Genomic DNA, 15093 nt, shown 5'->3' with positions numbered 1-15093 from the left:
AGGCAGACAATAAGAAAGTGTAATGCAATGGTAATTTTTGATAGTACATTTCATTAAATAATTATTTTTCTGCCTAATGGTAAAATAAATGCTATACTTCTTAAACTATATATTAAACTATAAGAATAGTTACAAGTTATACTTCAGAAAGTCTTAACAAAACTCCTCACTCCCATTATTCCAAAAAGAGAATTGTTAATTTAAAATAACAGATAAAGTGTTGCTTTTTAGTTCAGCAGATTATACCACATTATTCTGAGGCTTCTGTGGGGAGATAGACTTTTTATAAAACTTAAGTCCAAAGCTCTGTAGACATAATTTCTGTGATAGGCATCTTGGAAAGGCCCATGTTCTTATAGACTCATTTCTTGGGGAGTCCTAGGGAATAATTCTCCAGAAATTATTTGTTTCTTCACTTTCCATTTTCCTTTTCATGTATTGCTGCATAGAAAAATTCAGCACGTGAGAAATAAACTGTGCATCATTAGTTGTATTGTCTAGCCATAATCAGGTGACCATTTTCTCATCTCAATGGCAGATATGTATAGAGGCAGACATTGATAGAGTAAAGGTCAAAGAGATTCCTCTTGGTTGTGGGAACCCAGGCCCAAAGACATGGACTATATCAATAGGTTTTTATTCCATTTGCTATTTCTTTTACAGAAGTAAACTGATATCTTAAAAAAAAATTATCCATTCTGTGTAATGTGGAGAAACATGTGAGAGGAATAGCTATAATATGCTATGATAATCATAAAAGTAAAACCATTTCCCAGGTAATTACAAATTTCCTTCATCAATTTCAAGCTCAAATACTAGAAAAAGAACCATATCAAAGAGTAGCTGGAATGTTGAAAATTAGATCAGTTCTACAATTGTCTTCTCATCTCTTTGAATGAATATGCTGATAATAAACCCTTTAGATAAGGAAGTTATCTTTCACATCAAACTTCATATAAAAGGTATATCAGACAACTGAGAAAGAAAAGATTTGCTAATTAAGCATAGTACACCAGAAAACTTATTGGCTGGATAAGAATAGACAGTGGGACAGTGGGGAGGGCTCAACTGTTAAGAGCAGTTAATGCTCTTACAGAAGGCATGGGTTCCTTTCCCAGCACCTATACAGTAGTTTCCAACTGCCTGTAACTCTACAACTAGGGAATCTGAAACCCTCTTTTATTCACAACAGGCTCTTAACTGTACATGATAAACATACACTAAGGGAAGTTCAAAACATACAAATAAAATTTAAATATATATACAAATATTTTGAACAAAACACATGAAAGAAAAGGCAGTAAGAAAATGTATGCCTGGGTTTGACAAAAACTGACCAGGGTCTTAACCTGGTATAGGTAATGAATATATTGGAAACATGTTGAATCTGAAGATGTCTCATATCCTCACAGTATAGAGAGTTATATTTTATGGCTTAAAGAGAAATTTGGTATTATAGTATGAATTCTGTCAATGCTATTGAAGGACAATGATAAATAAAAGAATACAATATAGGAAATATGAAAGACAAGGACAAAGAAAAACAAATCAAACAGAAAGTGATGAGTCTAAAGAATACACCATAGCATAAATCAGCTTGTGATTCTTTTCCAGGATTTCTTCATAGCAAGCTTGACATCCTTGTTTCGGAGGCTATAAATAAGAGGGTTCAACATGGGCACCAATAAAGTGTAAAACACAGAGAAAAATTTTGCCTGACCCACAGTTTCAGCAGATGATGGATTGACATAAGCAAGAAGCCCAGATCCATAGAAAAGACTAACAGTTATGATGTGAGACCCACAAGTACCCAAGGCTTTGGACCAACCCTTACCTGATGAAATATGAATGATATTGAAGAGGATCATAGCATATGAGACTAAGATAATGAGGCTACATAAAATGATAGCTGTACCCACTGCAACATAATTCATAAGCTCATTGGCATACGTACTACTACAGGAGAGATGGAGGAGAGGGGAGATGTCACACGTATAGTGGTTAATTATATTAGAATCACAAAAACTGAGCTTGACCATACATCCTGTGTGAGCTGTGGCACTAATAAACCCCATCAAATAAGAACCAAATATTAACAGACAACAGATCTTAGGAGACATAACAACCTGGTACATTAATGGCTGGCCGATGGCCACATAGCGATCATAGGCCATTGCTGTCAGCACATAACTCTCAGCATTTACAAAAACACAGAAGAAAAACAGCTGAGTCATGCATCCTCTGAAGGAGATGGTGTTCTTCTCTACAACAAAACTCATCAGCATTTTGGGGGTAAAGACCATTGAATAACAGAAATCAATGAAAGACAGGTTGAAGATGAAAAAGTACATGGGGGTGTGAAGGTTTGAGTTTAGGCAAATGAGATTCATTAAGCTCAAGTTGCCCATTACAGTAGCTGTATAGTTCATCAAGAACAGAACAAATAAGGGCAGCTGGAGCTCAGGTTGGTCTGTCAGTCCCATAAGAATAAATTCTGACACTGAAGATCTATTTTCCATAGTCATTTACATCATGTGTGGCACCTGCAAGAATAAGAATAGAAAGATAATATTAACCCATACATCATCTCTCGCTGCAAGAGCAGAGTTGGGTTTATTACTTTCCAAATATGAGTGACGGTACAAGGTGTCCTAATTGCTAATTTCTCTTTCCCCTACCCATGATTTGTTTAGCTGTCTAGAAAGTTTCTGTGAGTTTAAATCTTTTCTTTCACTTACCATTTACTAAGAATTGTGACTAAAAAGCTCAATATATATTTATTCCTTAAAACATAGGTTAGATATATGACATATAGATAGATAGATTGATAGATAGATAGATAGATAGATAGATAGATAGATAGATAGATAGATAGATAGATAGATACATAGTTGGGTAGACAGATAGATACGTGCTTTTGAATGTAAAATGTCAAGATAAAGACAATGCAATTCTCACCTTTATTCACCTTGAGCCTTCTCTGACATTGGAGTTCATTGTGTCTTCCTTTACACTGTGCTCAGAGAGCCAAAGTTGTTAATAATGAAAAAGGTGATAATAATCTGTGCAGATTGTGTGCCTCACTTCTATCAGAGGTTTGCTGGGGACATTGATATACTTTCTGTTTGAGAATTTTACCAAGATTCTTGTCTCATGTAAAAAAGATTATAGTTTTCTCATATGAGTCTTCAATATTTCATAGTCAATATTTCTGGAAAACATTCATTAGAAGCACAGAAAATTATTCCCTTTATGAGTCTTCTTTTGAATTAGTCTCTTGATGGTAGAAATTGTTGAGTCTGTGCCATACAACTAATGTCAGTTCTTTAGAGACTACTAGAGATTCTACTCCATTTATAATTTCCCAGCAGGAGTGTCTATTCCCTAGGGAAGAACTATGAGTTTGTCATCTCTTCATTAAGTTTTGCAGAGCTCTACAAGAGGAGAAGTCCAGGGACATGCTAACTATCCATCTGTAGCTTTCCTATGTTTTCAAATATACAGTATTGAGCAAGTATTAATATCATATAAAAATATATTTATGAAGAGGATAAAAGAATATGAAGACACACTCAAGATAGTACAAATTTACATTAGAAAATTTGTCTTCCCAGCTATGAAACTGTACACTAAGCTGATTCTTGTTTTGGTCCATCTGTATTTTCTTATGAATAACTATAAATATTGATAAAAATTGAGAAATCTGGGCTAATAGTAAAGTTCTAGGTTGACATACAGAAATTTGAAAGTACAATTTATATAAACAAAAATAATTATAAAATACATAAAATAAGAAATCTATTATATTTTGAGACAATTTATACCATATTTAGAAGTTTACTAGATATATGAAAATATACTAGTATGTGTTAGTGTCCTTATACTGTTTATATGCTTACTCAGAAAAATAAATTTGTTCTTGCCTAGACTCACATGCAGTAACTAAATTCTTCCCATGCTGTTGTCTTGCGTAGTGGAGACAAAACAGATTTTTGGCTTCTACCATCCCATGCCATGCTCTCCTCTTCTCGGCCATGCATACATGAACCATAGCCTAAGATATTTCTCTAGATATCAAATATGGCATACTTTATATGCATGGCATAGTAATTGGGCTCAGAAAATGAAGTGCAGAAGTGCATGGTGTCATTGGGATTATTTTAAACAGAAGCACATTGAACACGTAGAGAAAGGTGTTTAAGAATAACAGCCTGGCAATAGTGACTCACGCCTTTAATCCCGGCACTTGGAAGGCAGAGGCAGGCAGATTTCTGAGTTCGAGGCCAGCCTGGTCTACAGAGTGAGTTCCAGGACAGCCAGGGCTATACAGAGAAACCCTGTCTTGAAAAATCTTACAAACAAAAACATACAAACAAACAAAAGAATAATAAGAACAATCATGCACAATACACATAAAATTAATGTGTAAAATCTCAATAAAATCTTACAAAAAACAGTGTAAGATAAGAAAAATACTGGCATTTATGGATATGTAAACATAATTTTTTACATTATTTATTAAGTTATTTATTTACTTTACAACGCAATCACAGTTCCCCTCCTTCCTCTCCTCCCAGTCCTTCCATCTCACTTCTCCTTCTCTCCTTCCCTGAGGAGAATGGGGGCCTCTCATAGATATCAACCATAGCAACTTGGAGTAGAACCAGGTCCATCTTCTATTGAATCTAGAAAGTGCAGTCCAGTTAATGCAAAGGGATCCAAAGGCAGGCAATGCAGTCATCAACAGACTCTGCTCCTGCTTTAGGAGCTCCACATTAAGAGTCAGTTGCATGACTGTTACATACATTCAGAGGTCCTAGGTCCACCCTATGCCTGCCCTCTGACTGGTTTATGATGTCTATAAACTATATGCCCAGGTTAGTTAATTTTGTAAGCTTTCTTATGGTGTGCTTGACCCCTCTGGCTTCTTCAATCCTTCCTCCTCCTCTTCCACAGGCTTCCCAAGCTCCACTTGATGTTTGGCTGTGTGTCTTTGCATCAGTTTCTATCAGTTGCTGGGTAAATCCTTTCTGATGGATGACAGTTATGCTAGGCTCCTGTCTGCAAGCATAGCAGAATATCATTAACAATGTCGGAGTAAGCTTCCTCTGATGGCATAGGTCTGCACCTGGGACATTCACCGATTGGTTCTTCTCTCAAATTCTTCATCTTTTACCTCTGCACATCTTATAGGCAGGACAAAGGGTAGGTTTAAGGTACAAAGAGTTCCAGCTTTCAGTTTAGAAATTTTATGGGACTCCTGAAAGTGTAAATGATTAGATCTCTGATTCTGTGCCTTATTTAGGGTCTTGCTACTTTGTTTGTTTATTGTTGGCTTGGATTGTCCAACTTTGATAAGTTGGTTTTTTGTTCTATCTTATTATGTATTTTATTTTGTTGTGTTTTATTGTTGTCTCACAAAATCCTGTTCTTTTCTAATGAGAGACAGAGAATGAATCCAGATTGACGGAAAGGAGGGAAGAAGAAGGAGGAGTAGAGGTTGAAAAACTCTACTCAAATTATACTGTATGAGAAAAGAACATATGTTTAAACAGGGTGGAGGTTAAGAAAAATTCATTAACAGCATTTTCATCAGCAAAGAATGCTGATATTTTTACCAGAAAAATTGAAAGTCAAAAAATATCAGAATCAAAACACAAAACTATATTGCAACATAATTTTGTCAATATGTCTTTTAAAGAATATACAAGTCTTAAGATAATAGAAATCAAATCAAATTTACCTGAAGTTAACAATTTGCACTTTCTTGCTGGAGATGATTATAGATAGATAGATAGATAGATAGATAGATAGATAGATAGATAGATAGATAGGTAGGTAGATAGACAGACAGATAGATAGATTAGATATACATATATTTCTAAGGAAATAAAAAAGCTGAATAATTTCTTAACATATTACTGTGCAAATTGTCATGAAATAAAATTTAAAATGTGATAAGTATACTTCTTGACAACAGTGCATATGAAAATTAGTATAGTTTAACACTATAAGCAATTAATGTATAAGACATTTACATTAATTAATGTATAGTATTACACTAATTCCTTTTTAGAGGCACATGGCTGGGTTTGAGCTTACATGCCTAGAAAGAATATTCTGACTTGCAATGGATGTCTTTCTGAAACTTGGAAGACATTACCTGATATTGATGGTAATTAAAAACAAACAAACAAAAAGAACAATTGAGTACAGATAAGAATGTTCTTATTGTCTCATCTCATCTATGTACCTCTTGAGTTCTGCAAACACTGCATGGTATTTATATTTCTATCACCAATAATGAGAACAACGTTCAACTTTTGTTTTATAAAAGAACAGTGTAATATAGATAGTCTCATTTAAAAAACAGGTCAAAACTTATTTCAAATTAACTGAAACCTAATTCATAATTTGCTTGAACTAATGTGCAAATAAGTAGGAAAGTTCAAGTTATAGCTAAGAAAAAAGCAATTAGTTGAATCATACCCACAATGAAAAGTAATAGACAGCCAAAGAGACCTGTCATAAACACATTTCATGGTTAAAAAGAAAAGGAAAATTTTAATTAATGGCATGTGATTAAGCTGTGGAATATTTGTCCTGATGTTACAGAAATAATGATTATAATTTCTGAAATAAAGATACTGAAATAGTTTAAAACCTCACACACTCACTCAAATCATGAGATAGTGAAACAAAATTTCAGTTGAGAAACATTCTACAAAGCTCATAGCTACTATTGTGAATTTCAGTTGTCCAAGTCCTACAACATATCTAAATTGAAGATAGTTACTACAAGAAAGAACAGAAGTTTGTGTTGGTGTGGCCCCAAGGAGGCATCTGGATGAAACTCAGGAACACAAACAGAACTTTAGGAAACCAGAAAAATTGTGAATAACAAACACACACTGAGATATGTGTGTCAGAATTTAGTTTGCAAGTATAGTATTGATAATTTTTTGTTTCTACCTTAGTGAAAGGTATTTCTCTGTAGTTTTTATTGGTTGTGTCTTTATCTAACATTAGTATTAGATTGATACTGCCTTCATAAAAGATTATAAGTGTTCTTAAAGTTTTTATTTGCTTTCATAATTTAAGACACAGAAGAATTTTTTCCCCAATGGTGTCTCACTGGGTTTATAAACTACACATAAGTACAAATGCTCAGAATTACATGGCCAGAAGAAAACAAACTTATTGGTGTTTCTGTTTATTTTTCTCTCCTATTTCTTTCTGTATCTTTTTAATTTATTGGCTTTCTACTTGATTTGATGATTTTCAATTTGGTGGTTTTGTGGGTTTTTGTTTTTGTTTGTATTTCTGTGTATTTCCTATGAATTTTTGTTTGTTTTCTTGTGGGCTTATTCTGCTGCTGCTGCTGCTGTTGCTGTTGTTGCTGCTGCTGCTGCTGTTGTTGCTGCTGCTGCTGTTATTATTATTATTTGTTCATTTTGTTTTCTAAAGTGGGAGAAAGAAGAGTAAAGTTTGGTGAGGAGGAGATCTAAAGGATCTGGAAGGAAACACAGACGTGTGGGAAAATTATGAGAATATATTGTGTGAATTTTAAATGAAATATAAGTATTGGTTGTGATATTATTTGAGAATCTGAAAGAGTTCTGCTGCAAACTCATCTGTACCTGTACATTTTTCTCTTGAAAGGTTTTATATTACTGAATTAATGTCCTTCTTTGTGATGAGTCTCTTCTACTTAAGGTGGTAATCTCTTCTTGGCTTAATCTTAGTCATTTGAAGATTCATCCATTTTATTTAAGGTTTCTACATTAATGCGATATAGATTTTAACATTATTCCCTTATCATTTTCTGAAAGTTTCTGATGTCTATTTTAATGTTTAATGTTTCCCTATTTACTTGTGGTTATGTTTATTTGAATCTCTTATTTCTGTTTCCCTTTCTTTTTTATTTCTTAGGCCAAGGATTATGTGTGAATGTTTTTTATCTTTTCAAAGAGTCAGATCTTAGATTTTTTGATTTTTATATCATTTTATTTTTTTCTATATCACTAATTTCTGCTCTGGATATTATTGTTTGCTCCAACCTACTGGATTTGTGTTTGTTTTGATCTACTTTCTGAAAATTCTTGAGTTGCATTACTAAGTCATTTATATGTGGGTCTTCTGGTTATTTAGTAAAGGCACATAAGCCTGTAAATTTCCCGCTTAATGTTGCTTTTAGTGTGACCCAGAGGAGTTACCACTCATTGTACCAGAATGTGCTGTGTGAGGTATACAAAAAATGTAAGTAGTCCTACCAAAGATAAATCCTATTAATAAACAATATTGATCCTCCAAAGATATTCTTAATGGTGCAATAGTGGCCATTGATAGTAAGCAAGAACTATGTGATTGTTTTGAAAGCCCATTTAAAGGGGTAGTCATTTAAACAGTACTGTAAACAGTCAACTACAAATTATTACTGCCATTTTCTTAAACCAACCTAATTTCTAACTCTAATTCAAGTATTTGTTCTTTAGCTGTCATCCTTTATCAAAGAAGTTTCTTTGGCAGAAGATGGTGACTCTTACAGAGATCCATAACTATCCAAAATACAGAGAAATTCATACCAACCTCAACAGTACAACCTCTACCCATAAGTCTAAGGGAAAATGATGGCAGAGGGATTAGAATAGTTGTTAGAACCAGAAAATAAGAGTACCTGTGGGTAGATGATATCTTCAAGACATAACAGAAAAGCTGTACCCATGATACCTCAACAATATGGTTGCCTTACAAGGCCTAGATAATGAGGGCATTTGAGGAAATTTTTACAAGGCTCTACCCATAGATGAAAAGCTACATGCAATGGTTAGTTGTTGAGAATCAGAAGACTCACAAGATTTCCATGGCCATACATATCTTGACTGTCAAATTTGAAGATGTTGCCCTTTATATTAATGTCATTAAGAAATTAAAATCAATTTAATTAAGCTTTTATCCAAAGATGGATTTAATATATACTTAACATTTGTTAATATGGAGTTATGAAACAAAATTTCTCATTCCAATTATGTAAAAGGAGATATAATGGTGCAGAAATTAGGTAAAAATACATGTTTACTCTGTCCATATTTTTTATAAATATATATGGAGTACCTCTAAATACTAACTGTCAAATTAATTTACCTCTAAAATTTATCTTGTATCTAACTTACTTGTAGTGCTTGAAATTATAATTGAAATAATTTATCTATAACTATTACCAAATTTTGATAACATCCATAACTATGATCAAATGCAGACTGATTAAAACGTTAAATCAATAATTTTTACCAGGTAGATATAAAAATAACTCCTGTAAAACTAGTCTCTTTAACTTGAGAAAACCTTGTCAAGTGTATTTGTTTATATTTTCTCCACCTGTCTCACATGATTATGTCGCACCCAGACCACAGAGTGCACTCTATTCCTGTGATTCATATTATAAATTTGCAAGTTCCAAAGAATTCTGAAAATGAAACTTCTTATACCTGATTATCTGTATTTGTTAATTATTCTCTGCTCTTATTAAAATATGTCAAAATTTAAACCAATAATTTTAATAACTTGCTTCTCAGATACTATAACAAATGAAAACAAAAGAAGTGCATCACAGCATTGATAATTTATTTTGAAAATAATGATATATTTAAATGTAAAAACATAATTAATATTGCTTGAATATTTCACATCAATAAATTAATAAGGTTAAATTCATGTTCTAAATTTGCTTTTCTTTCTAAGTCTATATTACTAATCTATTACTTCAGAACTTTGAAAACACCATGATCTTGAAGTAGATATAACAATTACATTTTGAATAATCTTTCTCTTACTACAGCATCTTCATGGATGGGTATGTACCTGAATTCATGCAAACTTAAGGTAAAAACTGATGATGTACCTTCTATAGTAGATACACATATGAATATTTTGTACAGCATAATTTATATTTTATTGTGAACAAATAATTTTGCTTCTCAGTAAAGTAATTATATTTACAAAGCTTCTTAAAGTATACATTTTATCAGAGAAATATTGACAAGCTTCACAAAAAAAGCTTGATCAAAATACTCAGCATTACTGTCCTTGAATGATTGATCATGAATATGAAGAAACAGTTTAAAATCTCACTTTGTAGCTTTCTCCACTAACTCTACATCAAAGTCATGTTTTTGTATGGGCATTTGCTTTTATAACTACTTAGATACTCATAATTCCTATTAAAGTTTTGTGGATAACATCTCTAATATAAGCAACTTAGTTGGACAATCATTCTAATACTCCATCATTTGGATTCATACTGAAACAACTTTCCAAAAGTTCTTTGTCCCTTTACCACTCTATTTCTCTACATTGTTTTTTCATAAATAAGTATTCTTTTAAAAAACATTTATCTGGTTATCTCTTCTTAGAAAAAATACACAAAGGCAGACACTATTGCATATGCCAGCAAGATTTTGCTGAAAGGACCCTGATATAGCTGTCTCTTGTGAGGCTATGCCAGAGCCTAGCAAATACAGAAGTGGATGCTCACAGTCATCTACTGGATGGAACACAGGGTCCCCAAGGGAGGAGCTAGAGAAAGTACCCAAGGAGCTGAAGGGGTCTGCAACCCTATAGGTAGAACAACAATATGAACTAACCAGTACCCCCCAAAGCTCGTGTCTCTAGCTGCATATGTATCAGAAGATGGTCTAATCAGCCATCATTGGGAAGAGAGGCCCCTTGGTCTTGCAAACATTATGTGCCCTAGTACAGGGGAACACCAGGGCCAAGATGTGGGAGTTGGGTAGGGGAGCAGGGTTGGGGGAGAGTATAGGGGACTTCCAGGATAGCATTTGAAGTGTAAATGAAGAGAATATCTAATTTTAAAAAATTGGAAAAAACGAGAAAGAAACAATATGCACCTAAACTTAATGATTGGTGATAAAATAGAGAAGACTCAGCTTTCTAGGTTTTATTCATAGAATTTAAAGCATTCTCATGGATTTATTTTCATTAAAATGATATAAAAGAAATATATAAGATAGTATTATCTTTATGTGTAAAATATATTAGACCAAAGTCTTTATCTGGAACAGGTAATGAAGATCAGCATGGGTAATTTTAGAGTGTGGAAGAGTTTCAGATCCAAGAATAGTGTCACAAAGCTGCCTGCCAGATGATGATGACAACGATGATGATGACAATCATCATCGTCATCATCAAAGTGGTAGTGGTCGTGGTATGGATGCTTATGGTGTTGGTGTTATTAGTTCAAGTTTGGTGCTGCAACTCTGTGTGTGTGTAATATAGTAGAAATTATAAACTGAATGATAGAAGTGATGAAAAGGGGAAAAAGAAGACAGGAAGAATAGAAGAAAGGTAATTGGGGAAGGAAAGGTATGAGAAGACCCTACCATATAGTGGGAGACTATGCTAACAAACATTTACCTCAGATTGTGATTCTCTTCATGGTTCTCTTTGCTGCAAGTTTGACATCCTTGTTCCTGAGACTGTAAATAAGAGGATTCAGCATGGGAACCATAAGAGTATAAAACACTGAGAAAAATTTCCCCTGATCTACAGACTCAGCAGATGCTGGTTTGACATAAGTAAGCAGCCCAGAACCGTAGAATAGACTAACAGTTATGATATGGGAACCACAAGTACCCATGGCTTTGGACCAACCTGTAGCTGATGACATCTGAACAACATTTAAGAGGATGGAAGCATATGACATTAAGATAACAAGACCAGATGCAATGACAACTATACAGGCAATAAGAGAGCTCACAAGTTCATTGGCATAGGTACTACTGCAGGAGAGCTGGAGAAGGGGAAATATTTCACACATGTAATGGTTGATGATGTTCGAGTCACAAAAGCTGAGCCTAATCATGCAGCCAGTATGAGCCATGGCACTTGCAAATCCCATTAAATAGGACCCAATCATTAGCAGGGAACACATCCGAGGAGACATAAGGATGGCATATACCAATGGCTTACAGATGGCCACATAACGATCATAGGCCATTGCTGTCAGCACATAACACTCAGAATTAACAAAAAAGCAGAAAAAGAATAGCTGAGTCATGCATCCTGTATAAGATATGATGCTTTTTTCAGAAACAAAACCCATTAGCATTTTAGGGGTACAAACAAATGAATAACAGAAATCAACCAAGGACAAATTGAACAGGAAAAAGTACATTGGGTTGTGAAGGTGTGAATTCAGACAAATAAGAACCATTAAGCTCAAATTTCCCATCACGGTAGCTGTATAATTCAGCAAGAACACAAAAAACAAAGGCAGCTGTAACTCAGGTTGTTCTGTTAATCCCATAAAAACAAACTCAGTCACAGAAGAGTCATTCTCCATGGTCATGTGCATTATGGTGTCATCTGTTGGGAGAAGAAAAGCAAGTAATGTTACAAGGAAAATAACTTTTATCAGACAAAGATTTTTGGTGGATTTGGTAAGCACAGTATTTTGTGAATATGCTGCATGGCATTCAATTGTTGCAACACTGGTTGAATCCTGAGAAATTCCCAGTCCCTTCCTTCCCCAATTAGGATTTGTTTCTTCCCAGAGAGAAATCTGAATAAAAAATTCTTTGTGTCTCTTGAACATACTTTTCCCCTACTCTTAATTATCATTACAGATCAGAGATTTTTGAAAAGAAAATTAAATAAAAATTCTAGAATTTATACCTTTTTGTCTGAAGGAAAATTATCAACACAAGTAGAATCAGCGATCAGTTTTGTTCCACAGAGACTTTATAGCTACTGCATCAAATGGACCCTTCTCCATGTCCTGAAGAATCCAAAATCTTTGATGAAAAGGATGGTAATACCCATGTGAAGATCTGTCTCTAACACCCTACCAAGGTTACACTGTGGAATGTGTACTTCTGTATAATATTTTCATTAGAAAATCCTTCTTCTTGCCTGCAGAAAGAAAATAACATCCTTATATGAGACTGGAAGACAATTTCTGGTTAAAGTGAGAAGCTATTTTATGATCCAGAGTTCCGTGAAAATTGTTTAGAATCCTGGAAAATTATTCTCTCTTTAATATTTCCTCACAGGTTTTATGAGTCCCTTGAGTGAATAAATTACTGAGCCTTCATTTACATCATGCACCAAAAACAGTGTTGGCTCATTTGAGATTCAAATTTGTGCTCAATTTATAATTCCCCATCAGAAATGCTGATTGACAGAGTCCTGGGTAGTTTGCTTTGAAATCTTCATCACAGTGTTTTGCACAACTCTTCAAGAAGAAAGTTGAGGGACATACTACATGCTTTTACTAGTAATTTCTAATAGGCACCAAGGACTGTATTAATACATACTATAATATAGATTATTATTCTACAATATTTTGTAAACAGTAAGTTGAAAGTCAGATATCCGAAATTCCTCACATTGAAACTGTAAAAAGTTATGAATCTTACTAACTTTTATTTATTTATTTATATTTATAACTGTGCATTTTATGTATATCTATAAACTGAAACACACAAGGGAAGGATTAGGTGAGGTTGCAGTGGTAGAATATTTACCTTACTTGTAGAAAGGAGTAGATGTACAAACATCTATATTCTGTACCTCAATAAATAATAGCAATAACAGAATAAAATGTAAATGGAATTCACAGTTCATCTAATATTAATTAAATGAAATAATTTATTCTATGTGTTAGAACTCAGATAGATATATAGAAAGAAATTGTTGATTTTTTCATCTTTCTTTGTTCATATAAAAAAATTCTTATCCTTGGAATTATTACTATTTAGATTGGACAAGTAATTGTGATGCTGTTCTGTATAGCATAATAAACAACATCCTTACTTTCTTCCCATTTTATACCAATATTATCCTTCCCATTACCACACCAACAGAGAATTATATCCAACAAAAATACTTAAAGCATTATTGAATATTCTATATGTACCATAGGAAGTCCTTTAAGATAAACTGACTTTCAAAATGAGAGGTTAAGCCCTTCGGATCTGTGCCAGCACTGGGTCACCTTGGGCACAGAGTCGGCAGAAACTCCCAAGGTCCCTAGAGGACAGCTTCTGAAGCAGACCCCATTTCAGGCTCTAGACATCTGGGCACCTTCCCTGCCAGAAGAGAGGTGTCTGCCCCACCCAGGACAGTTTGCAGGAGCACCAGGGGAAGACATCTTGGTTCCCAGATCCCTCTGAGACTAGTCTGCTCAGGTGAGAGTGTGGACTACAGAAGCTAACAGCTTCTGGGACAGGCCAAAGTGACACAGCTTCTGGGACAGGCTCTGTTTTGGGCCTTCATCTTCTGCCAGGACGCAGGTCCTAACACCAGATATCTGTGCACCTTCCCTGCAAGAGAAGAGCTGGCCTGCAGAGAGTGCTCTGACCACTTAAACTCAGGAGAGAGCTAGTCTCCCAGGTCTGCTGATAGAGGCTAACAGAATCACGAGAGGAACAAGCTCTAACCAGAGACAGCTATAATAACTAAGTCCAGAGATTACAAGATGGGGAAAGGCAAACATAAGAATCTTACTAACAGGAACCAAGACCACTCACCATCATCAAAACACAGCACTCCTACCTCATCCAGTCCTTGGCATCCCAACACACCCAAAAGCTAGACCTGGATTTAAAAGCATATCTCATGATGATGGTAGAGGACATCAAGAAGAACTTTAATAACTCACTTAAAGAAATACTGGAGAACACTGTTAAAGAGTTAAAAGTCCTTAAAGAAAAAAAGGAAAACACAACCAAACAGGTAGAATTCCTTAAAGAAAAACAGGAAAACGCATCCAAACAGGTGATGGAAATGAACAAAACCATACTAGACCTAAAAAGGGAAGTAGACACAATAAAAAAAACCCAAAGTGAGACAACGCTGGAGATAGAAACCCTAGGAAAGAAATCTGGAAACAGATGAGAGCATCAGCAACAGAATACAAGAGATGGAAGAGAGAATCTCAGGTACAGAAGATCCCATAGAGGACATCGGCACAACAATCAAAGAAAATGGAAAATGCAAAAAGATCCTAACTCAAAACATCAAGGAAATCCAGGACACAATGAGAAGACCAAACCTACTGATAATAGGAGTAGA

The 15093-nt window shown here is 34.5% G+C and overlaps 1 protein-coding gene and 1 pseudogene across 1 annotated transcript; both read right to left on the bottom strand.

Moving 5' to 3' along the window:
* Positions 1–1592: 1592 nt before the first annotated feature.
* On the bottom strand, positions 1593–2549 carry LOC110288234 (annotated as a pseudogene).
* Positions 2550–11434: 8885 nt separating this feature from the next.
* LOC110288230 (olfactory receptor 143-like) lies at positions 11435–12376 on the bottom strand. Its single transcript, XM_021154633.1, has one exon. It carries the CDS (start codon positions 12371–12373, stop codon positions 11435–11437), a length of 939 nt encoding a protein of 312 aa, XP_021010292.1. The 5' UTR covers positions 12374–12376.
* Positions 12377–15093: the final 2717 nt, after the last annotated feature.

This window comes from Mus caroli, unplaced genomic scaffold, assembly GCF_900094665.2.
Source record: "Mus caroli unplaced genomic scaffold, CAROLI_EIJ_v1.1 scaffold_8061_1, whole genome shotgun sequence".
Lineage (NCBI taxonomy): Eukaryota > Metazoa > Chordata > Mammalia > Rodentia > Muridae > Mus > Mus caroli.
This window is presented reverse-complemented; position numbering and strand designations above follow the sequence as displayed.